General features: G+C 42.2%; 1 protein-coding gene across 7 annotated transcripts in view; it reads right to left on the bottom strand.

Annotated features, from left to right (window-relative positions):
- Nucleotides 1-25494, bottom strand: part of KDM6A (lysine demethylase 6A) — a 295712-nt gene that overhangs the window by 120043 nt on the left and 150175 nt on the right. For all 7 annotated transcript variants that reach the window (XM_074995163.1, XM_074995170.1, XM_074995188.1 and 4 more), the window contains exon 5: nucleotides 17331-17389. In XM_074995163.1, coding sequence (XP_074851264.1) covers nucleotides 17331-17389 — 59 coding nt within the window. The remainder of the gene's footprint in view (nucleotides 1-17330; nucleotides 17390-25494) is intronic.

Here is a 25494-nt window from a genome sequence, read left to right as displayed (position 1 = left end):
ACAGTAGTGATTTCCAGTCTCACTCCCTCATCCAATATCCATCTCTTCCCACCCCACACTGCCACTTGCTCCCAGTTCCCACTACTCTATTTTCTTTCCTAGCTCCCAAACCTATTCCTCTTACCAATCCAGCCCCAGTGTCTCCCTCTCTTTTCTGAAAAAAGAGAATGAGGGTTCTATTCTACCTATCAACCCAACAACTCTCCATGCATGGCTCTTGCTCCTTCTGCATTTGAATTAAGAGAGCTTTCACCTCCACGCTACCTGAGAACCAAGAGAGGGACACAGGCTCCCGGCTCCCAGTTCCAGTGCGTCATGCTATGTCAGCTTGAAGAAACCATCACTGACGAAGTCTACCTTCCCCACTCTAGCCCTGAGCTGGTAAGCACATGCTCAGTAGCCCTGGGGTAATGTGCATGTGCAGTCCTATCATACACAGGAGCTGTAAGGAATGGAGGATACTCAACTGCTTTGCAGAGATAGCTCATACAGAGTGGTCGCATGAAGGAAGAAGTGAATGGCTCAAATTAGCCTCGTGCACATGGAAAATTCAGAGAGTTTAGCTGTTATAATCAAAGTCCTCACTGAACATATGCAAAAAGGGATTTCTCATAGCCCTATGGTTTGGCCAAGAATGGGTAGCCATCCACAAAAATAGTAAAAGGCACATGCCTAACACAAAGGATAGTCCCTGTTCTAAACCATGTGCATGCTTGAGTTTTTCAAGGAAATGCTTAGAAGGATTTTTTAGCACTGAAAAAGTTTTTTGTTTGGCCTCACATTTGGAAACAATTGGACATTTTGGCTCAATTTCCAAGGGGGTTTGAGGAGCCTGAAGCAGATACCAAACATGGAAAATTTCACCCACACATTTAAAATTTAGGAAAGTTGTAAGCAACTAAAACCAGGGTCGTATAATGTAAAATGTTGGGATACCTCTGTCAACAATAATACTAATCGTGTTACTGTTCACTCTATTCTGAGTGCTAGAAGAGAAACATATCACTACCCATTATTTTAAATAAATCTACCTAATCATATTACCTTGAAATTGTACCAAAATACCTATATATAATTTTATTTATAGGTATGTTTGTTAGGATTGCTCTTACTTAAAACAGTTGTCTTACTGCACTAAGGAACACTGCTTAAAGTACTGGTTATTTTTGTTTGTTTTTCAAATAAAGCAAATACTAGTAAAGCCACCACCTAGACCCAACAAGTTTAAGAACATCATAATGCCAAGATTAAATATAGATACAGTTCAATTCAAGAAGATATCTATAGAATTTGTTATTTCTCCTCTTTCTACTTATAGGGTTACAGGTTTTGCTATGATTCACAGACCTTTCAGAATTGAAGTAAATGAGAGTCATGAAGCTAACGTGCTTATTCATCTACTTGAAAACATACCCAGCTGAAGTATACATTTATTACATGTATTAGTCTATTGCAGTGTTTTAGTTTCTAGACTTTTAGATTCCTGGAAACAAAATATTGGCAGCAAAAGGGAACTCTCCATAACCCAGTGAAATATTCAATAAAATAAATACTGGAAACCTAAGGTTAGTTTGATAAAGTAATTATTAAGAGATGATCAAATAGCCAGATGTTATGTAAGGTGGTGTAAAGACTTGTTAGAAAAGTATTTTTATAACATTTATGTAAGACGGATGTACCCAGTTTAAATTGAGAGGATGATATGCTAAAGCTCACTGTACCAAATGCTTTAGAATTATATACATTTTTTTATTATTAGTGTTATAATTTATTTTAAATCATTGTTCCAAATCTAAGTTGAGAATGGGCTGTGTATGTCACACTCTTCTATGGCTACATCTACATTACCCTGGAAGATCGACCCGCTCAGGGTCAAATTCTCTGGGGTGCCATTTCGTGCATGCATGAAACAGTGCTTTCCGGGTTCAATACTGACCCCATAACTCCTTGCAAGCTGCGAGGATTAAGGAAGGCTGATAGGAGGAGCGCTCCTGTTGACCTTCTTCTGTGAAGACAGCCACAAAAATCGAAGGCTGAAAAGTTTATTTTGGGTACACAATAGATGTCACTAAAATCATGTATAAGCCATCAACTGCTTTATCTAGTGTAGACATAGCCTATGACTATCAAAGAGATGCATGTGCCTATATCCAGTCATAATGGATTTTCAGCAATGTTTTTCCTCATCCCAAGATTTATTTATAGCATGAACATTAAAGACATTGACCTAGTCATCCCAGGTAAAGCACCGGTGTCAGCTATAGCTTAGGCTGCCAAATAGCTCCCTTTTCAAAGCCTCCTTGCCACTGCTGCCACCACATTTTTATACAGTTTAGAAGTTTTGGAAGCTAAATGAAAAAAAAATACTTTCCCCACTTTAAAAGAAAATGTACAACCCCCCTTCACTCACATAGCACTAAAAGCACTGATTGGCAGAAAGTCTAAATTTGGCAAAGTGGTAAGACGTATTACTTTGAAGTGCTTTTTAGTATTTCTGTGGAAAGTAATTTTGAGCCTTTAGGAAAAGAACATTCTTCACCCATTTGAAATAAGCTTTGTTTATAAGTTTAACAGTACCAATAAAGAACAAACTCACAGTTTTCTAAACAGCAATATACAGTCCACTTGTGGGCATGGTGATATGCATTTATTTTAAAAATAAAGTTTAGTTAAGGTTTTCATACTGAAGGAGGCACGGCTTCATAGGAGGATGCCTCATTTAACAACATTAAGTTACGCACTGACTACAGCAGAGTTGCAATGGCTCATTTAACACATACAGAATTGTGTGGTACATTTTATAAAGCCTGCACGTTGAGGTTTGGGCCTCCTACACAAAATTAAAGAATGCAAAAGAAGACTCATGGAGAAGGGGCCTCTTAGGTAGCTAAATGTAGACTGAACCACAGTGGAGTTTAGTGAAAATGCACCCAATTGTGGAATTTCTCTTTCTTCAAACCAGAAATCAAAAACTGAAAATCAGAATGCTTATGTAAGCACATAAAACACAGGGAATTTTCTGGGACAATGTTGTACAGTCAACTTCAGTGCTGCCCCTTGTGCATTAAAATATGGACTAATTATATGACCATATGCAAGTATCTCAAATATCCAGATAAAACTCAACATTATAAAGCAAATATATCTGTCATTTCATAGTTAGAATAGCACAGAAATGACTGTTGTAATTATCTCCAAAACAAGCATTACGAACCCAGAAATTCAGAGTTCGATGTTTCTTTTTATCTTCATCATTGGAAGTGTGGTTCCATGTCTTCTTTAATTCAGATATTTGAAGGCTTGCACGAAATACGTAATTAATTTCTTCATGGTCTTTTCTATGGAAGTCCACCATCATAGTATCTGAGCTCACAAGTACCAATTTATCTTCACTATTCCTTTGACATAGACTATTACACAGGGAAATAAGCCACACGCAGACAGACAGAAATTCTCCACTAATTTTAGAATGATTGGCTATAAACAAATATCTAGAACATATTTAGTTTTAGAGAGCATTAGCATTTTTATAGTACTTGTAAATGGCTGTTCAGGCCTTCAAACATATTATTAACCTTCAACATTTCTGAGGGTAAGAAGGTAAATATTATCCCTATTTTACAAATAAGGAAACAAACAAAGGGTATAAGATCACAAGGGCTGCGTCTACACGTGCACGCTACTTCGAAGTAGCGACAGTAACTTCGAAATAGCGCCCGTCACGTCTACACGTGTTGGGCGCTATTTCGAAGTTGAAATCGACTTTAGGCGGCGAGACGTCGAAGTCGCTAACCCCATGAGCGGATGGGAATAGCGCCCTACTTCGACGTTCAACATCGAAGTAGGGACGTGTAGACGATCCGCGTCCCGCAACATCGAAATAGCGGGGTCCTCCATGGCGGCCATCAGCTGGGGGGTTGAGAGATACTCTCTCTCCAGCCCTTGCGGGGCTCTGTGGTCACCGTGGGCAGCAGCCCTTAGCCCAGGGCTTCTGGCTGCTGCTGCTGCAGCTGGGGGTCCGTGCTGCATATACAGGGTCTGCAACTAGTTGTTGGCTCTGTGTATCTTGCACTGTTTAATGAAAGTGTGTCTGGGAGGGGCCCTTTAAGGGAGCGACTTGCTGTTGAGTCCGCCCCGTGACCCTGTCTGCAGCTGTGCCTGGCTCCCTTATTTCGATGTGTGCTACTTTGGCGTGTAGACGTTCCCTCGCTGTGCCTATTTCGATGTTGGGCTGAGCAAAGTCAAAGTTGAACATCGACGTTGCCAGCCCTGGAGGACGTGTAGACGTTATTCATCGAAATAGTCTATTTCGATGTCGCAACATCGAAATAAGCTATTTCGAAGTTGGGTGCACGTGTAGACGTAGCCAAGGTGTATCACTGGACAGAAGATTACTACCTGTGATTGCTTAACTAAGTCTTGTGCTCAGTCCTCCAAACCATACTGTCTTATTATGAGAGTGGCTCAACACCCACAACGCCCATGGACTTCGACTGGTGTTGTGAATGCTCAACTTTTGAAAAATCGGACACAAACTGTCATAAATTAGAGCACAAAAAAAATGAGGGACCACAAGAAGTAACTACCTGCAAATTTGAAGAAAATATTAAATAGTATTACCTGAAATGTTTCTATATTTGAAACTAAAAAGTATATTTTAAGTAATTCTACTTTGAGGAGAAAATAAAATGGCTTTACTGGGTCTAATTCTATTTTCTCCACAATTTTGCATCAAATATGCTGAGTCAAGCTCATGGCATGAACGCATACCCCATCTGTGGACTACAGATCGGGACCGGCACTTAAAGAGGAATATGTTGTTTCAGGGTAACCTAAAATAATGTCAATTCGACAAGAATTTGTCAAACAGTTTCAGCCTTCACTGAGCAAATAAATAATAATAATAATAATAATTAGGGGATTATATTCACAAAACATGAGAGAGATAATAATTAGGGATTATAATCACAAAACGTGAGAGAGAAGCAGTAGTGACACTGCCCCACTCCTGTGGTCCAAACAGTTTGCAACTCTGAGGTTGCCCAATCAGGGTAGATGGGTTGAGAAGGCTATGGGAAATAAATAATTGATATAGTGGGGAAGGAAAGAGGGAATTAATAAATTGGGATGAACAGAGAAGTGGCTTAACGGAGAGCAAGAAACTAACAGGGGATTGAGGACTGACAGAAGTGTCTCCACGTGTGTCTGTCTGCTTTCATTTCCATTATTTAACACAAGCATCCCAACTATTCGTTGCGAGAGTGCCAGGTGGCAGAACAGGGTTGAATGTATTTTCTGTAAGGATGAACTAGTATTATTTTTCTCAGACTGATAAACTCTGACAATTTTTCAAGGATGAGATAGCATATAGCATGATATATGCATGGGGAATTTGACCCAAAGTGTCAAAAATTCTGCATTTTTCATTTGTCAAAATAATACAGTATAGTCAATGCAGTTTTAATTATTGTGGTAATTTATTTCAACGTCAACAAGATGACAATAATACATATAAGAACAAAAAAGATCTCCCATGGAGCAGAATTAAAGAAACCTCCTACAATCAGCTCAGTTCCAGTTGGGGGTAGTCCCAGCTCCTCAGAGCCCAGCCACAGGGAATCAACCCCAGACAACCTGCCACTTCTCTCACCTCAGAAGAGACACAGGATGCGATGCCCTGCCCCCCTCCCCCGCCCAGCACACTTCCCTCCCCACCGAGCCCAGCCACAGGGCATACCCCCAAGCCTAGAGACCTGCTCTCCTGCCCACAGGGTCCAGATGTGTGACACCTCCCTCCCCACCCAGACACTAGCACCCCTGGAGACTTTACTCCCCACAACTGCTTTACTGTCTCGTCAGGAGACACGATGTGGTACAGCCCTGCTCTCTCTCATCCTTTGCCAGAGCTGGCTGAATCTCGAAGGCCCTCTCCCATACCCAGGAGAATGAAAATCAAAAAGTGTGCAGCTTCCAAACCCAATAAGCTGGGCAATCCAATCACTATCAGAAGGGATCTGACAAGCGTAGCTGCAGTTCCACAGGGGAGAAGGAATTCTACAAAATTCTGCATTGCACAGAATTCCCATAGTAATAACATTAACAGGATGAATACGATTTCAAGATGTAGCACATGTTGGAGGGAGCATATCAGACGGACAAAACATTAAAATAGCTGAGCACAGGAGAATGAACATGAAGCAGAGTCACCATTTTAGCTTGAGTTTCTGAAAACAGTCTATTCTCATGTGTCTGGCTCTAGAGTTGGTAGCAGTGACTGGTAGACAAAATTTGGCCACCACTGCTCAGGCAACAAGAGGAGGCTTCTCTTCACTGGAAACAGTCTTCTCACTCAGGTGGCCTATGTGGAATAAACATATATACTGCTGACAGTAGCAGAAAGCCTACTAATCCTGTGAATAATGTTCATTTGTAACAATTTCACTTTTGTTACCCTGCTCCAAGAAGAGCCAAGGGAAACTCAACTGAAACAAGTATAGTTCCTGCCTTCAAAAAGGAGGACCCAGCCAACTTTAAGAATAGCCAGCCTAACTTCAATATCCAGAAAGACACCAGAATTATCAACTGTATATCAAGAGGGATCCACAAGTATCTATCCTGGGTTCAGTACTATTCAGTTTTTCATTCTGTTGGATGATGACATTGAGAGTAAACTTATAAAATCAACCTATGGCACCAAGCTGAGAGGCACTGCAAGCATTTTGGAAAACAGGATAAGAATTCTGCACAACCTCAACTAACTGCAGAACTGGCCAGAAACCAGAAAGATTAAATTCAATAAACACAAGGACAAAGTACGTCAAAGAAAAATTGAGCTCCCTTCTGCATGCAACCTCCATATCGGACCCAGCACCTCCTCCAGTAATATCATAAACTGGCTCTAGTGTTGGCAGCAGTGATTGGTAGACACAGTATGGCCACCACTGCTCAGGCAACAAGGGGAGGCTTCTCTTCATTGTAAACACTGTCTTCCCGCTCAGGTGGCTTATGTGGAATAAACATATATACTGCAGACAGTAACAGAAAGCCTAATAAACCTGTGAATATGCTCATTTGTAACGATTTCACTTTTGTTACCCTGCTCCAGGATGAGAAAAAGGGGAACTCAACTGAAACAAGTACAGTATATATAGTACATCATAGAAGAGTGTGGCTCTTGACCACTTTCCCAATTCTTGGCGTCCGAGGGAGGGAGAGCTCAGTAGTTCGAGCACTGGCCTCCTAAACCCAGAGTTGTGAGTTCAATTTAGGTATCTGGGACAAACAGATATTTTTTTTTTAAATCTGGCAGGGATGGTGCTTGGTCCTGCCAAGAGGGCAGGGGACTGGACTCAATGACCTCCTGAGGTCCCTTCCAGCTCTATGAGATGTGTATCTCCATATTATAGTATCACCCCCTAGCCCCCACCTTCCTGTGTAGGTGGTAGTACTGCTAAAAAAGATCTGGAAATTAGAGTGGATCACAAACTGAGTGCCAACAATGTGATACTGTTATAAAAAAAAAGTCATACATCATTCTGTGATAAATTAAGTATTACCTACAAAACCACAGGAAGTAAGTTTTGTTCTGTTAGACATTGGTGATGCCTCAAGTATCGTACTACGTCCAATTCTGAGAAAGATATGAACAAATTGGAGAGAGAACACAGGACAGCAATAAAAATGCTAAGTGACTCAGGAACCATGATGTACGGGAGCTATAAGTACTGGATGTTTTACTTGGACAAGAGAAGATGAAAGGTATGTGATAAAAGACATCTAATATGTTAACGGCTGTTAAAAGGACAATGGTCATCAAATGCTCTCCACTAAGTACAGAGTAAGAAGTCACACTGGCTTAAACCGAAACAACGGAGGGTCAGTTTTTTCCCTAGTATCTAACCAAGTATACGTATTGATAATCTCTTTTGTGTGAGCATATTTAATTGACACTCAGTGCAGGGGGCTGAACCAGACAATGTCCCTTTCAACCATATTACTGCTCTATCTATACTAACTTTCCGTGCATGTAAGACACAAAAGCTATATCAAATTAAAAATAAAAAATTCTCAAACAAGAAGAGATTACAATGCACATACTATGTTGCCAGCTAAGGTGAGGTAACTTAGTTTCCATTTTATTGATTTCTTAATGTCCATTTGTCATATACTGAACTCTGCATATACTTCAGTAACATTCAGAAGTAATCTAAAACAGGTATCTCTTCCATAATTGGTGTTCAAGACATATTGTTCATGTTCATTCTGAATTAAGTGTCTGTGCTCACCACATGCACTGGTGCTCCACATTTTTCCCCCAGCAGTATCCAAAAGCAGCAGCTCTGGTGCCTTCCGGAGTGATAGCTGCCCAGTGCCATATAAGGGGCACTGCCCACTCCCCCAAACCCTCAGTTCCTTCTTGTAGGAAACACTGACAGTGGGGATGGAACAACAGAATGAATATGAGCAAAAAAGTGGGACAGGCCCATTTCTCCATGAGGAGGGAGACGCAATATCAGAAAACTTGGAAATGGCAGAGATGCCTAATGAGTTATTTTGGTCTTTGCCAAGAAGTCTGATGAAAAAATGCCTTATAAGAGACGATCCAATTAAAAATCCTCTGGGGCGGTACCAGGAGGGCCATATCTCTATGTGACTACTTCCCCGGTCCTGAGGTGTGTTGGCTTCTAGTGCGTGACCAGTGTCATGGAATATTCCACAACAGGGAGCAGAGCCACTAGCACGGTGTCAGAACAAGAGGTCCCGAAGTGGGGTTACCCTGAGGTGTGGGTACGGCTGAGGCCAGCATGAGCCGCAGCAGGAGCATTTGGATTTCCTGCGCAGCTTGGAGAGCTTCAGGCATCAACAGCTTCTGAAACTGATGGAAGGCTTCCAGGCAAAGAACAGAATGACCCGCACTGCTCAGTGTGAGCAAATGCCCAATTTCCTTAATTGGGAGATCAGCTGCCCAATGTGGGTCTTTGATCACCCCCAGCCCTGTCCTTCCTCTTATGGGGTGTAGGAGATTAACTCCCATCTGGCCCTCTTCTGTTCCTTGGCCAGGATGACAGATGGGGATTGGCGCTGATTTGTTGATGGTATTGGTCGGACACTATACACTGATGCCACACTGCTGGGTGCTGAGTCGGACCTCTGCTCCAGGACCAGTAAGCACTAAGTCCATCAGAAGCACTCTGAGCCTGATCTCACACTCATCTAAATACTAGGCTTAAAGATGTGAAACTTGTTACTGAGGTGTTCCTTCCCAAGCACCTGAGGCCAATGCTATGTGGAGTGTTGACAGGCATAGGATGTTTACAACCATAATGGAGCTTAAAGCCTGGGGTATGCCATATCTGCCAGCTGGGTCCTAGACATAACTTAAAAAAAAATTCTAACAACTGCTAAAGGGCTCACTAACGCTATTACTAACTATACACACTATTACTATAAGAACTTAAGTTTTTCAAATAAAGCCTAAGTAACACTAGTAAGAGCAGGAAACATTCCATGCATCATTACTGGTGGCAAGAAGGAACTGAAGATGGGGTGATGTAGACGGTGTCCCTTATGGCCACTCCACTATGAATACTGCTGAGGGAAAAAATTTCGGACACCAGTCCATGTGGTGAGCACACACCTCTAACGTGGAATGGACATGGGCAAACACTTGAAGATTTAGATTTACACTATTGCAGTCTCCTTTTTTGCATCATGAAGAGCCTATAAAGATATTGTAAGCAAAGATTTGCCAAACTACTTCAATACATTTTTAAAAATGCACCAACCGATCACTGAAGACACTGCATAGAATTACAGATCTTACAAAACATGTTAAAACTCTGCCTTTGCCTTTCACCCCGACAAGGCAGACAGTTGCCTGCAATTAACTTGCTGACACCCTAACCAACCTGCCCCACCCTGAAATGCCTGCAGTCTTCACTGCACATCTCAGATGTAGATGGATGATATACACCATAGAAATGTCAACTATAAATAACACCCTCTAAAAATTTAGTTTGAGTGACAAGTCATTCCTTCTGGTAGAGGCTCACCTTTTAAACTGCAAAGGACTGCAAGAAACCTTTTAAATGAATGAGTGTGTGGAGGAGGGATAGCTCAGTGGTTTGAGCACTGGCCTGCTAAACCCAGGGTTGTGAGTTCAGTCCTTGAGGAGGCTATTTAGGGCTCTGGGGCAAGTACATTAAAAAAATCTGTCAAAGATGGTGCTTGGTCCTGCCAAGAAGGCAGGGGACTGGACCTGATGACCTCCCAAGGTCTCTTACAGCTCTATAAGATGTGAACATGTATCTCCAGATACAAAATAGCTGAAAGATGAGACTTCCAGGGTGGACAGACTAACAAAATCTAGCTCTGTTCAAGCCAGTGCATACAAAACAGCAGTGTGGCTATGGTAACATAGAGAGCAGCTCAGCCTACCTGCATGCTCACAATCCTGCCCAACACCTAGAATTCATACAGCAGCAACCTGCACAAGTTGCAACCCATGTCTCTGAAGCCACACATTTTTAATGTGTGAACTTGAGCAGAGCCAGCTTTTGTAAGTATACTGGTGAGGAAGAGAAGAAATCCCATCTCCAAGCTGCTGTGCTATGTTAAATACTCTACCACCTGCTCCAAGGACACTGTGATTCTCTCCAATCTGAAAACCCTCTATGATGGTTTTAAAAAATGAAACATTTCATGCAATTTCATATGCATTGTAGTCATCTTCTCCACACACAACCCCTTTGTAATTAACAACAAATACAAGTTCTCCAACTTGGCAGTAACAGAGCACTAGTGCGAAGAAAACTCCGCCATGAAGCCTCTATGAGCTCCATGCCAGTCCCAAGACTGGATGAAGGTGGGTCAGATGTGCGCCAATGCACTGACCGTCAAACAACAACGCGAATGAAATCTGATGCCAGTAAACCTAAATGATAAAAGATACCAGCTCAAATGTCACCCAGATAAACAAGGTCCACGATACCAATCGAGCGATGGGGGTTGGGTTGATAAGTTGGCTACCAAAAGAAAACTACAACTAACACATGCGCTATCCATTGGAACATGGAATGTCCGAATACTGTGGGCGACTGGAAAATTAGAGCTGCTCTGGAAGGAAATGGAGAGATACCGATGTGATATACTTGGACCGACAGAGATGCACTGGACGGGATCAGGAGAGATATGCAGTTCCAAAGTCATTTGGTCAGAAAACAAAACGAAGCATGAAGCAGGAGTTGGATTCCTTCTTAGCAAAACAGCTAGAAGAGCATTATTAGGATACAAACTGGTGAGTGCAAGAATGACGCTAGCAAGATTTGAAGCAAAACCGTTCAACATCTCAATCATTCAGGCGTATGCACTCAAATCGGACAGTACGAAGGAAGAGATTGGGCTATTCTATAAAGACTTGACAAAGACACTGGAAGAGATACCGAAGAAAGATGTCTTGATCATCGGAAGAGATTGGAATGCGAAGATTGGAACAGATAAAGAAGGTTGGGAGAGAGTCATGGGAAGGTTTGGATATGGAGAAAGAAACGGACGAGATGAGAAACTACTAGAGTTTGCTATAGAGCATAAGATGGTGATCTGCACCATGAGATTCCAACAAAAGGACTGTAGGAAGTGGATGTGGCGATCGAATGACGGGAAGCCCAAGAACATGATAGATATGATTTTCATAAGATGATGGATAACATCAGTACAGCAGTGCCGAACTTTCCAAGGAGCAGATATAGACTCAGACCACAGTCTAGTGATTGCAAACATCAAGATAAAACTCAAAAGAAAATGTAAGACACAGTTTAAGAAAAGAAGAGACGTGGTGAGGCTATGTGAGGAACAAACAGGGAATGCATACAGAGCAGCGCTCAAACAGAAGATTAAGAATATCGCCACAGAGAAAGACCTACATAACAGAGTCGCACGGACAGCCATTACTACAGAAGAGGCAATTGAGCAGACTGTTCCAGAAAAAGAAAAGAGCAATAAGAAGTGGATTACACAGGAGACACTGAAGTTGGTTCAAGAGAAGAGAGCGTTGAAGAACAGAAGAGATGTCTCTGAGATAGCAGAACAGCAACATAGGGTGAAATGCAATGAGGTAAGGAAAGCAGCCAGAAAGGATAAGGAGAAATGGTGAGAGGAGCGATGTGAAGATATAGAGAGGTATTACGGCAAATGTAAGACCAGGGAGGTGTATAAGACAATTAGGAATATTAATAGGAAATGGCAAAGAAAGCAGTGGCGATCAAACATGAGAATGAAGAAGTGCTCATGAATAGGGAGACGATTGTGCAGTAATGGGCGAGATATTGTACCGATCTATACAAAGCACAGTTGGATCCAAGTGTCTCAGGGTGACTGACTGAAGAACTGAAAGAGATATCTCCACCGAGCATCGAGAGTGAGACTGATATTTCAAAGGGGGAAGCAGAAAAAGCAGTGAAACGACTGAAGCACAACAAGAGCCCAGGAAATGATAAGATCACGGGAGAGATGATCAAATATGGTGAAGACAGCACGATTCAGGAAATACACTGACTACGTAATACAGCATGGGAAGAAGGGAAGGCACCTAAGGAATGGACAAGTTCTATGCTAGTGACAATATCCAAGAAAGGAAGTACTTTGGAGTGCAAAAACTACAGAATGATTACCCTAACAAGTCATGTAGGCAAGGTGCTGATGATGATACTGACAGAGAGACTAAAATCACACAGAGAAGAACACATAGCAGACGAGCAAGTGGGGTTCAGAAAAGATAGAAGTACCATACAGCAGATATCGGCACTGAGACTGATAGCGGAAAAAACTCGACGAAAGAACAAGAACGTATACACTTGCTTCGTCACTTTTCAAAAGGCATTTGACAGTATAGATCAGAAAGTGACTTGGGCTGTGTTGGAGTCATACGGAGTAGATAACTGACTGATATGGTTGTTGAAGGATATCAAGGACAATGCGGAGGCAGTGGTGAGAACATGCGGGGAATTGGGAAGCTGGTTTAAAACAAGTAGAGGTACGAGACAAGGAGATCCAATATCGCCAAGTATCCTCATCACACATCTGGAGAGAGCGAGGGACAAGATCAAGAAAGAGGTAGAAGGGATATCTGTGAATGGGAAAAGAATTAACAACTTGAGGTTCGCGGATGATATAGTTATCATTGAAGAAGATGAGGAAAAGCTAGCAAAAATGGTGCAGGAGTTAAAGAAGGGAAGCGGTACGGACTGATTATGAACATCAATAAAACAAAAACAATGGTATTTGGAGATAAGGAAATAGGAAGGAAGGTCAGTGTGGATGGTATTGTACTAGAAAATGTAGAGAAGTTCGTATATCTGGGGAGCAACATAACGTATGATGTGGACTGTAAGAAGGAAATAGTGACTAGAATAGCAAAATAAAGCGAGTTTGAAGACGATGGATAAGATCTGGAAAAGCAAGGCAATTAGTTTAAGATCGAAGCTGAGTGTCTTGAAAACGTGTGTATTCAGCAGCATGTCGTACGGATGTGAGACATGGGTGATAACGAAAGATTCAAAACGAAGAATATCGACGTTCAAAAGGCGTTGTTATAGAAAGATTCTGAGAACTGGATGGATGCAGAAGGTCACTAATGAGGAATTATATAGGAAGATACAGCTTAAAGAGAACCTGCTGCAGAAGGTTATAAAATGGAAGCTACAACTATTTGGGCATATTTGCAGAATGAAAGATGAACGAAAAATCAAGACCCTGCTATCTGGCATAATGGACGGTTCGATTAGGAGAGGCAGACTCCACAGAGAATGGATAGATGATATAGTAGATTGGTGCAGAGCTAGTCTACAGAAACTAAGCCACTCTGCACTGGACAGCGAAAGATGAAAGGAAATATTAAAAGAGGCATCAGACACCAACGGGCACTGAGCCCACGATTCTTGATGATGATGAGTATGAAGAAGCTGAAAGCAACTGCCACTGTGTTTTAACAACATAACCTAGAGCAGTGGTGGGCAACCTGTGGCCCATCAGAGTAATCTGCTGACAGACCACAAGATATTTTGCATGTAACCACCCACCTGCACGCATGGCCACACACAACTCTCAGTGGTTGTGGTTTGCCATTCCCAGCCAGTGGGAGCTGGAGGAAGCAGAAGGCCGCAGAGAAATGCTGGTCACCACTTCCCACAGAACCTATTGGCCAGGAATGGTACATCAAGGCCAGCAGAAGCAGCAGGCAGAGGGGAAGATGCCTATGGACAGTGTAAACAAACAGTTTTATGGGCCACAGGTTCTCCAGAACTGATTTAGAAAGACTAAATGGGATCTAGGCCTTTTGGTGACAAACATGATTGCAAAAGAACAATGGTGTTCTTTTGGTTGTGCTGTATAATACAAAATGAAAATATGTACTATAAGTAACACTCAAGAACTCAGCCAAGGCGCTGTAAACTAGGCTGCTATGCCTCCCCATCATTTTTGCCCCTACATATATATTATATTTAAGGTTTTGTGAAAATTCATGTGAATGTAACTAAAAAAAAAACAATATGCTCACTAATGCCAAAGATCTGCACAGGCATATGAGTCACTTCCACCTGCTAGCTCTGAATTTAAATGATCTATTCTCTGTAGTTTTACTTTCATTATTTTCCACTATACTGATTGCACAAACTATACAGTAAACCCCTGAGAGACATGCATTCGATGCATGCATCTCTCACATTAGCATGATTGGAGGGGGACCCTGGAAGCTCCAACAAGAGGCAGCCGCCACTGCACAGACAAGGAGGAATGAGATCCCCCTGTCAAAAGGGAACAGGGCTGGCACAGCCAAGCTCTTCCCCTGAGCACCGGCTGGGGGTGGAGGAGCCCAGCCCCCCACTCCAGTGATGGCATTCAGGGGAAAATCTGTTCCCCTGTGACAGGGGGCCTTGTAGGCAGCTCTGGCTGAGCTGGAACTTTTTTCCCCACCAGCCAGCAGGCTTTTAATGGGGGAGATCCCTGTTAACAAACCCCCCACCCCCACCCTCTGCTGCAGCCAGGTGCGATTCCCCTGCCTGCCCCAGTGGTGTGGCTTCACAGCCAGCAGCCTTTTAACATGAGATGCCTGTTAACAAGGGGATCCCCACCCCCTGCCTCCCATAGGTGGCAACCCAGGGCAGAGCCAGCTAAGCAAAGTGCTCTGCTAGCTCTCTTCCCCCTTAACAGGGGGATAACTTGCTCCCAGCTGTGGCAGCAACTGTTGGTGCTGAGCTGGCGGCCCTGCCCTTTTCCAGGAACATAACTCTTGTGCAAACAGAGGGGCTAACTGTACTTTGCAAATAAAATTGAGGTAGACTATCTTGAACGTTCTATGCTAGAAGAGCAGAAGGTCTCAGGACTGCACTCCAGCAGTGATACATCGGCCTCTTCTTCCTGCTCTATGCTCAATTTAGGCCTTGTTTATCTGGGATCAGTTAAGATGGCTAAGTAATGGAAAATAAATTTTAAGATTGCTCTGAATCCCGCCCCTGCTTTCTTTTTTGTCCACACATGGTTTTCCTGTTAATTATATCAATGCAAATTTCCAATGAAACTGTCACCATAATAAAGTCACCAATCTACTCTGTCAGATTCCTTCATTTACTTTTGTAAATTTAGAGATTTTCTGCAGAGAGTTGTGCAGATTGTGTGGTATGATTCAACAACATGGAAAATATCTCAGCTGCAAGATGAAACTCAATGTTCTGCACTCCCCCTTCAATGGGCTTTTTAATTCAATACCACATTTGATTTAGGAGAATAATTTCTGCATTTTGAAACAGCACAAACACTTTCATTGCACACATTTTACTTTAGAACAAGCATCTGATTTTATGCCTTCATATCAATCATTTCTTTCTTCCCACTTCCCTTTTGGCATGCTGAGTCAAGTAAGTTCACACAGTGTTTTGTAAATTACTCAACAATTATCACCCATTTACTGTATTAATCAGCCGCTTTCATATTTTTCAGTCTGAGAAACCATCATATAATGAAGTTAACACTCCAAAAAATAAAAATAAGATAAGCCTGTCATCTTTATAGACACACACATTATGACATACACTGTTCACTTTACAAAATCTTTTAAATCAGTGGTTCTTAACCTGGAGTGCACGCACCCCTGGGGGGGCGTGTTGCCCCTTCTGGGGGTGTGAGACATGCCAGATTTTTTCAGAAGGTACATCATCGAAAATACAAATTAAGCACAGGCACATAAGTACAACTACTTTGTTTAATAAAACCTATGTATTTACTGACATTATACATTTTTTAACAATTACTGTAATATACAAACAAAAAAATTATTTTCAAGTTTTTAATCTAATTGTAGTGAAATTATCTCGCTAGAAAAATACAGTGTACCACCACACTGCAGGATATTTCTTGACACATCACTTACAGTTTACTTCCACAGCAAAACTCCACAACAGCTCTGGGTAGTATTTGCATATTTTTGTATGCCTAATGTACTATTATTTGCAGTGAGTAATAACATAAAACTATTCTACATATATTTAATATGCATTTAAAAAGTAAATAGGCCCCCCACCTCCATTCTTGCCTTTTGATAAGGGGTACAAGAACATATTTTGAGAACCAAAGGTGTGCAGGCTGCAGTAAAGGTTAAGAACCACTGTTTTAAACTGCAGCAAACTAAGCCCCTATACTACAGTAGACAAGTCTCATTTTCCTCGTTTCCGATTTGGGAAAGAAAACATAAGACTGCCACTTTTCTTAAATTTAAAAATTTTTTTTTCATTCTCATATACAAATTAGGGCCTACGTTTTCTCCTAGAAAAAACTTTCAAATACATTAAATTTGTGCCAAGCCCAAAAATAAAGCCACCCGGAACAATAAAACAAACCTGCTGGGGAGTTGGTGGGGGAGATGGTGTTTGATTTTGTTTTTTAAACTAGCAGAAAACAGGTTTTCCCACAGACCAAAAGGCATTCCCACATTCCCAATCTGAGGTCCGCAGACTACCAGTGATTCACAGAAACCCATATGGTCACACTGGAAACAAGATGCACCAGCACACTTGCTAATTCATATTAAAGAAAGCTAAATATACATTGGCTTGTTGTTATGTTCTTCTATTTAATAAATTGCCATGGCTGCCACAAGTTATATAATGCTATCTTGAATGGAAGAGGTAATTTGCAGGACAATTTGTCTCTTAAGATTGATCAAAGTCTATGAAAACATTAAAATCCCCTAAAGAGAATGTACGCTGGTTTTGAAAGACTTGTTGCAATAAAATATAAACCAAAGAATTCTGATTAAGTTAGGATTCATTCCAACTTACCACTGAAATGCATTGTAATAGAAGTAGACCAAACCAAGGCCATATAAAAAGGCAGCATTCTGTAAAGAAAAGACACACTGTTTAAAATTCATATAAGCAAACATGCATTAGAGTACATCAAACCTATACTCCTGAGCATTCTTAAGTGTATGGCTGATAGAAATGCTGTATCCAATGTCAGGTACTCCATTTGGTGGTGGTGGTTGGGGTGGGGTCCTCAACACAACAGGAAGTGGGGTGGGTGGAGATTTGAAAAACAAATGGGATTCCCTGGAAAGCCTGGATATTCACTCTGAATTGGAGAGCAGAATGCTACTTATAGAGCAAATATATAACAAAATATCTGAACATTCTTACATTAGTGAAATTAAAGTGAGAAATTCTGTTTTGTATGAGAGGAATGAAGGGGAAGGTAGCACAGATCAGTGTTCCCTCTAATTTTTTCCATCCAGGAAAACTGTTATGTGTACTAAGGTACGTGCGGACGTGTACCTCCAATAGAAATACCTCCAATAGAAATACATTATGCCAGCTAGGGGCATCTGTGGATTCTCTGCTAATCAGCTGGGTGACACCTGACTCTCTGTTGGGTGGCCACCCATGCTCTCAGCTTACTGGAAGCACTATCATGAACAGAAAGTCCTTAGTTTAAAATGGGAAAATGCGATAAAACACATCATAATACTATAATCAAACTTATACTAATATACATTTATATTTAGAATATACAACTTTTATTTCAGCACTTTATTATACTGCTAAGACAAGCATTAAATTTGGCTTAAGAAAATTGTATTCATCACCAACGCTCGGGAAAAGGCTATCAAAATGTAATCCCAAACAAGCAGTATTTCTTAATCACTGACCATTTATCAGCAGCTTTTCTGAAAGTCACAACTCTATTCATTTATTTCCCTGCTTTGCAATAACATATATATAGGGGACACGTATTTTTCTAAGAAGTTCTTTTAAAAGAAATTGATCCCAAAGTAGCAAGTCACAATTTAAGGCTTAAAAAAAACCCAACATTTATTGAACAAGTATAAATAATTTTATAAATCATCAGCACATATTTACTAAAAAATTCAAAACTATTACATGAAGAAACTTACTACTTTTTAGTATGCAATGATATATTCAAGGTTACCACCAGGCTGTAAGACAGAAATTGATTGTACTACCCACAACATGTTTCTGGGGTACTGTCTTAAAAATGACACAGTTGTTTTCATTCATATTAAGAAACCAAAACAAGTGAAAAGTTTAGGATGTACTGAAGAATCAGATGTACCAAGGAAAGCAAGAAGTAACACAGCTAAAGATTCCCCAAGAACATTGTGTCTTCGAAATTGACGTGGTTCGCCACCACGTGGCTTGTCCAGATGGGAATAAGGGGACTTCGAAGTAGCCGGGGTCCTTTTGAAAAGGAGCCCCGTCTGGACGAGCCACATCAATTTCAAAGTGCTGTGCCGCCTGCATGCTAATGAGGCACTGAATGTGTTTCATTAGTAAACTTTGAAATGGCCATTTGCATGGCCATTTTGAAGTTTTTGGCTAGTGTAAACGTAGCCTGTGCGCTATACACACAGGGGTGGGCAATAATTTTTGCAAGGGGGCACTCCAAGAATTTTAGTACGTGATCACGGGCTGCATTTTCCTAGTCTATTAATGGAAGGGGTATGGGATAGTGTTTGGGTGCAGAAGGGGGTTCTGATTTGGGCAGGAGCATAGGCTCTAGGAGTTTGGGAGTGGGAGCAGGTGCAGGAGGGAATCCAAATGCACGCTTTGGCCCTAGCCAGGAGGCACTTAACATAGGTAGAGTGCAGCAGGGCACTCATGCCATGGTGACCCCACACTACTAAAAGTTGCCAGCAGGCAAACAGATCTCTTCCTGCCTCTTGGGATGGGGGGCAGTGGGCCTCTGCATGCTGCCTGCACCCGCAAGAACCAGCTCCACAGCTCTCTTTAATAGGTTTCTGGCCAATAGGAGCTGAGGATGGTACTGATGGCATGAGGCAGTGTGCAGAGACATGCTTACCAGCAACCTCCGGCTGAAGCACTTCTGGAAGCAGCATTGCTGGGACCACAGCAGGCAGGCTGAACATTCAGTTGTACCACAGGATGCTTTCCTCTGGCCCTCACCGGGAGGGTCATGGAAGGCATGAGGAAAATGTGATATTTTGCCCACCCCTTTATTAGCAGATATGACTGTGATGTCATAAAAAGTACCTAAACAACACAATACCAGAAAAGCACCAGTAAATTGCTACTACCCCCGCTACTTCACCATTAGCTGTACAAAAGTACGAGCCGACATTTTAAAAGTACTTCTGGCCCGCTAATTAAGAAGACTGAAGACCACTGGGATAAAAGATACTTAAATGATCACCTTCTTACATTAGAAGATGCTTGCAAGTATCTTTTAACTATGAGCTGAGGTAAAGGACAACTAAACAAGTGGAACAGTATCTAACACTATGCTAGGACAGTTATTAAGAAACACTGAACTGAGAATACAGAGAAACAAAGTTAGTTTTATTTCTGGTACCTATAGTAAAGCAAGGAAAAGGGGAAGCAGAATAATTTCTGACTATCTGTACAGTAAACCCCTGATTTACATGGATTTGACTTGTGTGTTTCTTGTGTTAATGCAAGTCAGATTTGTTTCTGGGAGTCAGTCGGTGCAGCGTTCTGCGGCTTCAGGCCCAGGGAACTGCTGGTCGGGGAATTCCCGGTAGCAAAGGGGCTGTGCTCAGTTGGCTCTTAGCCCCTTTGCTGCTGGGGAGCTGAAGCCAGCATGTCCAGCTTCGCCCCAGCCGGGTGGGGGTGGACCATGCGGTGGTGCAGCTACTGCCCAGCTTCTCCCAACCGGGGAAGCCAGCGGTGTGGGCAGACCGGCACAGCTTCTGCCTGGCTTCTCCCAGCTGGGGAATCTGACGGGTGGACCAGAGCAGTTGCTGTCTAGCTGCTCCCTGCTGGGGAAGCTGTGGGGGGCTAGGGGGGACCGGTATGGTGGTGTGGCTGCCACCCAGGTTCTCCCAGCTGGGGGAGCTGTGTGACACACCTTCGTAGCTCACAGCCACTTTGCTGCTGGGGACTTCCCCGGCAGCTCCATACCGCTGCAGCTGGCAGAGTGCTGTGCTCTAGCCAGCTCCCAGGCCTTTTGCTGCTGGGGATCCCAGGCCCAGGCAGCTCCCTGGGGATGCACCTGGCACCCCCCCCCCCACCACCTCAACTTGCACAAAATTTGAATTATGTCTGATTCCCCAGGAACTTAATTCACATGCAAGTCAAGGGTCTACTGTACTCTTCAAATTCTGTAGTGAGCAGGAGGAGACTAAGTAGGGAAAAAACATGTTAACAGAAGAGTAGGGAGAATATTAAACCTCCTACTGCTACAAATCTACATTGCACGTGCTCATGTTCCTCAAATATAATAGCTGAAGAAAGACATCCTGCAACGCAGCATACCCTCCAAGTTCTTAAGGTGCACATGCAGTCTACTAAAACCAGCTTCAGTGTAAATATCCATAAGGCATTAGCATAGAAGATACACTAGTGTTTCAATAGGAAGCATTACAACGTAACAGTTGTGGAACACAAATTGTTTGGCCTGTGTCATATGGCATTAAGTTAGACACAACAGCAAAACTTTATTTTCATGTAAAAGCTCCTTCTCAAGAAAGGATATCCCCACTATTCTTAGATCATAAGATGTGCCAGCAGGTTCATGAGGCCAACAAAACATTCAAGTACAAGAGGCTCAGGTAAAAATCGTCAATTATAAGAAAAAATTAACATCTGGCTGTCCCACAAGAAAAATATGGTTAGCCCAGTGATCAGGCTATGGCCTCACTGTTTCAAGTAAATTAGAAAGGAAGCACTGCTGTTGTTTTCGTTGATTAAAAGTGTTTCTCTATATAGTCTACTTATTCAACTTTGTATTATTCTGACAATTTATCATTTTTATTTTCTTATTTTTAGTATGACTGATTCTCATTTGGCCTTGTGTTTAGTTTTGGTCTTGCTCTAACATCTACTATCACTTTAATTCTGAAACATGAAAGCGGTAAGATGTAAATTTCTATTCCACACACATGGGCTTAGAACCACTGTTCCTGATGGTGTCAGTGTAGATCCCACTGTAGGTGCACATGTTTCATGCATACAACTGCCATCTTTTTAAAGCAGCAGTGTCTACAGGAACTGTGCATGTGTCCTCTACCTCTTTTTGATCCAATGCGAGAGCATAAAGGGTGGAGCAGTCAACTGTTCCCTCACTAATTCTATATGGCACATGGTGAGGAAGCTTAAAAAGCTGAAATGCAAAGCTGGTCATGGAGTCAACACTGATAACACCTTAAGAATTGCAGTTACTATAAAGAAAGCAATCATTTTTTTCGAGCCGCTGCTGCACCCTGAACTACCACCTGCCCACAAACAGCCTCTAGCTGCTCTTCTCTGCACCCTGAAATACTTCTCTGCTTGCACATAGCCCCTAGCTACCTATTCCCCATACCCTAAGCTGTTTTCAAAAACTTTCAGACCTGAGACACTCACATTTTAGTTATGATTTTGGGGTCCCTTCCTTTCTCTGCCACAATCCACACATGAGATGGAAAGTGGCACTTGCCTTCTGGATCCCTATGTTTGGATTTGGCTTGAGCCATACTGGCCCCTGACCCCCCCAGCCCCCACCCCCCAAAAACAGAACCCAAACTACACCTATGGCCAACGTCTCTGTCTCAAAGCCCAGCTCCACAACCAGACCCTGGAATTTTATGGCATGTAGAGGAAGAGCCTCAGAAAGGAAAGGGTGAAGAACCCCTGTGCTAGGTTGCTGCTGACTGCTGGGGTGGAGGAAAAAAACATCAGTTATCCTGTGATGCTGATAGGCGGTCCATAAGAAAGAGCGCTTTTTGCCCATATCAGCCCCAGCCCCCTGAAGAATGTGTTCTAGAGCGCTGAATAGGCATCTGAATAGGCAATGTGTACTGTGGAGCTTCACAGAACAGGTTAGACGGCCACATGAAAGCAGATCTCATTGCCCTGAGCTCCAAAGACATTTAAGTATTTTTCAAGCTCTCCTAGAACAAAGTCCTTTGTATCTGTAAATAGTTCGGGTGCCACTATTGGTGCTGAAGGAGCTAACTCCTTATCTAATGAGGATGAGAAGTCCTTGGGAAGCAAAGGAGAAAGATGCTGCTCTCCCGATGTTCTTTCAAAAGGACTCTAATGGTTCTTTCTGCTGAGTGGCAGTGGTCTGGCCACTGATGCCGCAAGAGTTATCTCAGCTTTACAGAGTGAAATGGGACTCCGATTCTTGAAGTGTGTGAGGTTTGGAGGCCATGATAGTATGCGAAATGTATATGGGTGGCTCACCTCATTTTGGCTTGCCTCATGTTCACTTTGAGGATGAGACAAAACTCTGAAAGAGTATCCTTGCCATTCCATAAGGTCACAAAAAATTATGGCCTTGTGATTAGGAGGAGGAATACATTTATTCCAGGGACAGTGCTGAAACAACAGATGTACCAGCATCTCTTTCAGTGCCAGCACTGGTCTCCATACCAATACGGGTTCTCAGAAGAGAAGAGTGAGGGACAATTTGACAGCAGCCTCCAACTACCTGAAGAGTGAAAGAAAAGACAACAGCCCCATCCTTCCTGTTCAAGGCCGTTGCTTCGACGGCAAAAGAGGTGGTCAGAATAGCACAGGAAAACATGAGTAGAAGAAGTTATCAACAGGGCAATGGAGTTTCTAGGAAACTTCACCTGTTCCCTCAAAGGCCCTGCCACATCCATACCAGTCTTCATTTCTGCTTCCTCTTCAAACCAGATTAGTAGAGTACAAAGGTGTGTTACTGATATGTTGGGGTTAAGACCAAAGAGGACGGAGTTGAGGTTGTGGGGCAGTCGAGGGATGTACCTTACTTTGTATTTCATGTGTTTCAGAAGTGCAAATGCAACTGAACTTGATCATTCTGAAAGGGCATAAGGATATCAGACAATCTCATTTTTGCATTCAGATCTGGATGATTAGAAGATGATCTCAGATATAAGGATGCAAAATTGCAATGACATGAAATTCTTTTTAACTGTATGTAATTAGAAAGAAAGGAAGGTGTTTTAGTTAAGAGACTAAACTGGGGCTCTTGAGATCTTCATTTAAGTCTTGGCTCAGCCACAGACTTCCTCTGGGACCAAGGGCAACTTAATCACTCTCTCTGTCTTAATTCTCAATCTCATGCTCATATGTTCTATTTTCCTTGTGGCTTTAATCTGTATATTCTCCTGGGCAGGGACTCTTACTATAAGCTTCCACAGTCACACTCACAACAGGAACCAGACTTCTACTTGGCACCAACACGTTCTATTGCAGTACAAATAATTTACCACCATATCAATTACCTCGTCAATAACAATCAGTCACTCCATGAGAAGTTGTACATTTTCAGCACAAAAAAAACAAAAATAAACTACCTTTTTAAAGGGTCTAGATGGTCTGTTCTCTACACCAAAAGGACCTGAGCACAGTTTTTACTTCAAGTGAAAGCAACACAGACATTCAACAACACTGCTGTCCATAAAAGGGGGAAAATGACACACAAATTAAATTCCTCTACTTCATCAGCACCATACCCAACCTATCTTTGAAATTGCGTAGCTTGAGAAGAACATGTGGGCAGCCCCTGGTATATGTCATCTGAAGGTGCCAAGTAAAGCTCTCTCTGACACACCCTATAAAACATCCATGTTATGAATTAAGGAAGTCTGGGTTTTCAGGTACATAATCGCTCCCTGTAACTCCACCACATGATCCTGCTATTGCATCATAGCCACACACCCACTTAGAGAGTGTGGCTAGGGGTTCTTCCCAAAGGGAAATGGGGTAGCGGCATGGGGCCAGCCTCCTCTTCAGAGCAGCAAGAACAGCAAAAAGGTTTTTCCCTCCATCCCTTCTTCCCCTTCGAGCAGCAAAAGCAAAAGAGGGAGAGAGGCCCTCTGCATTTATTCTTGTTGTCCAAGTGTACTTTGTTGGGTAGGTGAACAGCACAGGTCCAGAGTGTTCTTCTCTTTGGAATGGCATTGGTAGGATCTCCAAGTGCAGTGGGTCTTGGAGTTAATACTCAACAGAGATGAGCGGTTTAGCTAGTTCAGAGCTATTACTGAAAGCTCTGCAAAGACTAACTGTCATGGTTTTGGTTACATTCAGATCACATTTTCAAACTTATCTGAAGAACTACTAGGGCTAGAAAAGTCTGATGTGATCACATGGCTCCAAGTCCTGTAATACCAGAACTTGACCAAATTGCAGTCATTTTGTGTGTCCAGCCAGTGACAGTTGGAAACCAAATAATGAAGAGCTTGGCATAATCTCAGGGTTCTGAGATGTAAGGCCAAATTGCTACGTGACTACAGTTTTGCCAATCAGAATGAGATGATGGGATAGAGCTGATATACCATGAGAACGGTATGACCGTTTGGACAGCCAATCTTGGTTTTAAGTGACCCTAGTATATTCAAGTTTTGTTATGACTAGAAATACTGAAAAAGCTTTGATAATAAGACGAATGATTGGGAGACTGGTATCCTACTAAGGGTTAGTATGCTGTGACTGAGTTATATGCTTTAAGATAGCTCTAAAAATTAAGCAAAATACTATATTTTGGAACATTCTGGGGAACTTTGTCCTTGGGCATGAGCTGATACCTAAAATCCTCATCAGCTGGATGGGAGGGCCCCTGATAGCCCAGCTGGTGATCACTTGAAATCATCTCAGACTTAGACTATGTTTGGGATGCTCTGAACTTATTGCTACAGCATGTCTGTGTGCATGTGTGTGCACAGTAGAGATCTAATAAAATAGTTTTATGGCAAAAACACCTGTTTGTACCAATCATTTATAAGACAGAAGAACTGGGTCACCATTGATTTAATCCTGACACCATCTGAAAACCATTGGGTCAGAGTGCTGGAACCATATTCCAAGACTCAAAACATGCATTCAGAAAAAAATAAACTAATTAACCTAATTAACACTGTTGCAGAATTCAGGATTTCCCAGAACACAAAGGAAGAGCATCTCATCCCAGAGCACAGGTGGCTTGTATATTTGAAATAAAATGGTCTTGGCTTCTGTATACACTACCAACTAAAGCTTT

Source organism: Carettochelys insculpta, chromosome 1, assembly GCF_033958435.1.
Source record: "Carettochelys insculpta isolate YL-2023 chromosome 1, ASM3395843v1, whole genome shotgun sequence".
Taxonomy (NCBI): domain Eukaryota; kingdom Metazoa; phylum Chordata; order Testudines; family Carettochelyidae; genus Carettochelys; species Carettochelys insculpta.
Note: the sequence above shows the minus strand (reverse complement) of the source record. Positions and strands in the feature narration are given on the sequence as shown.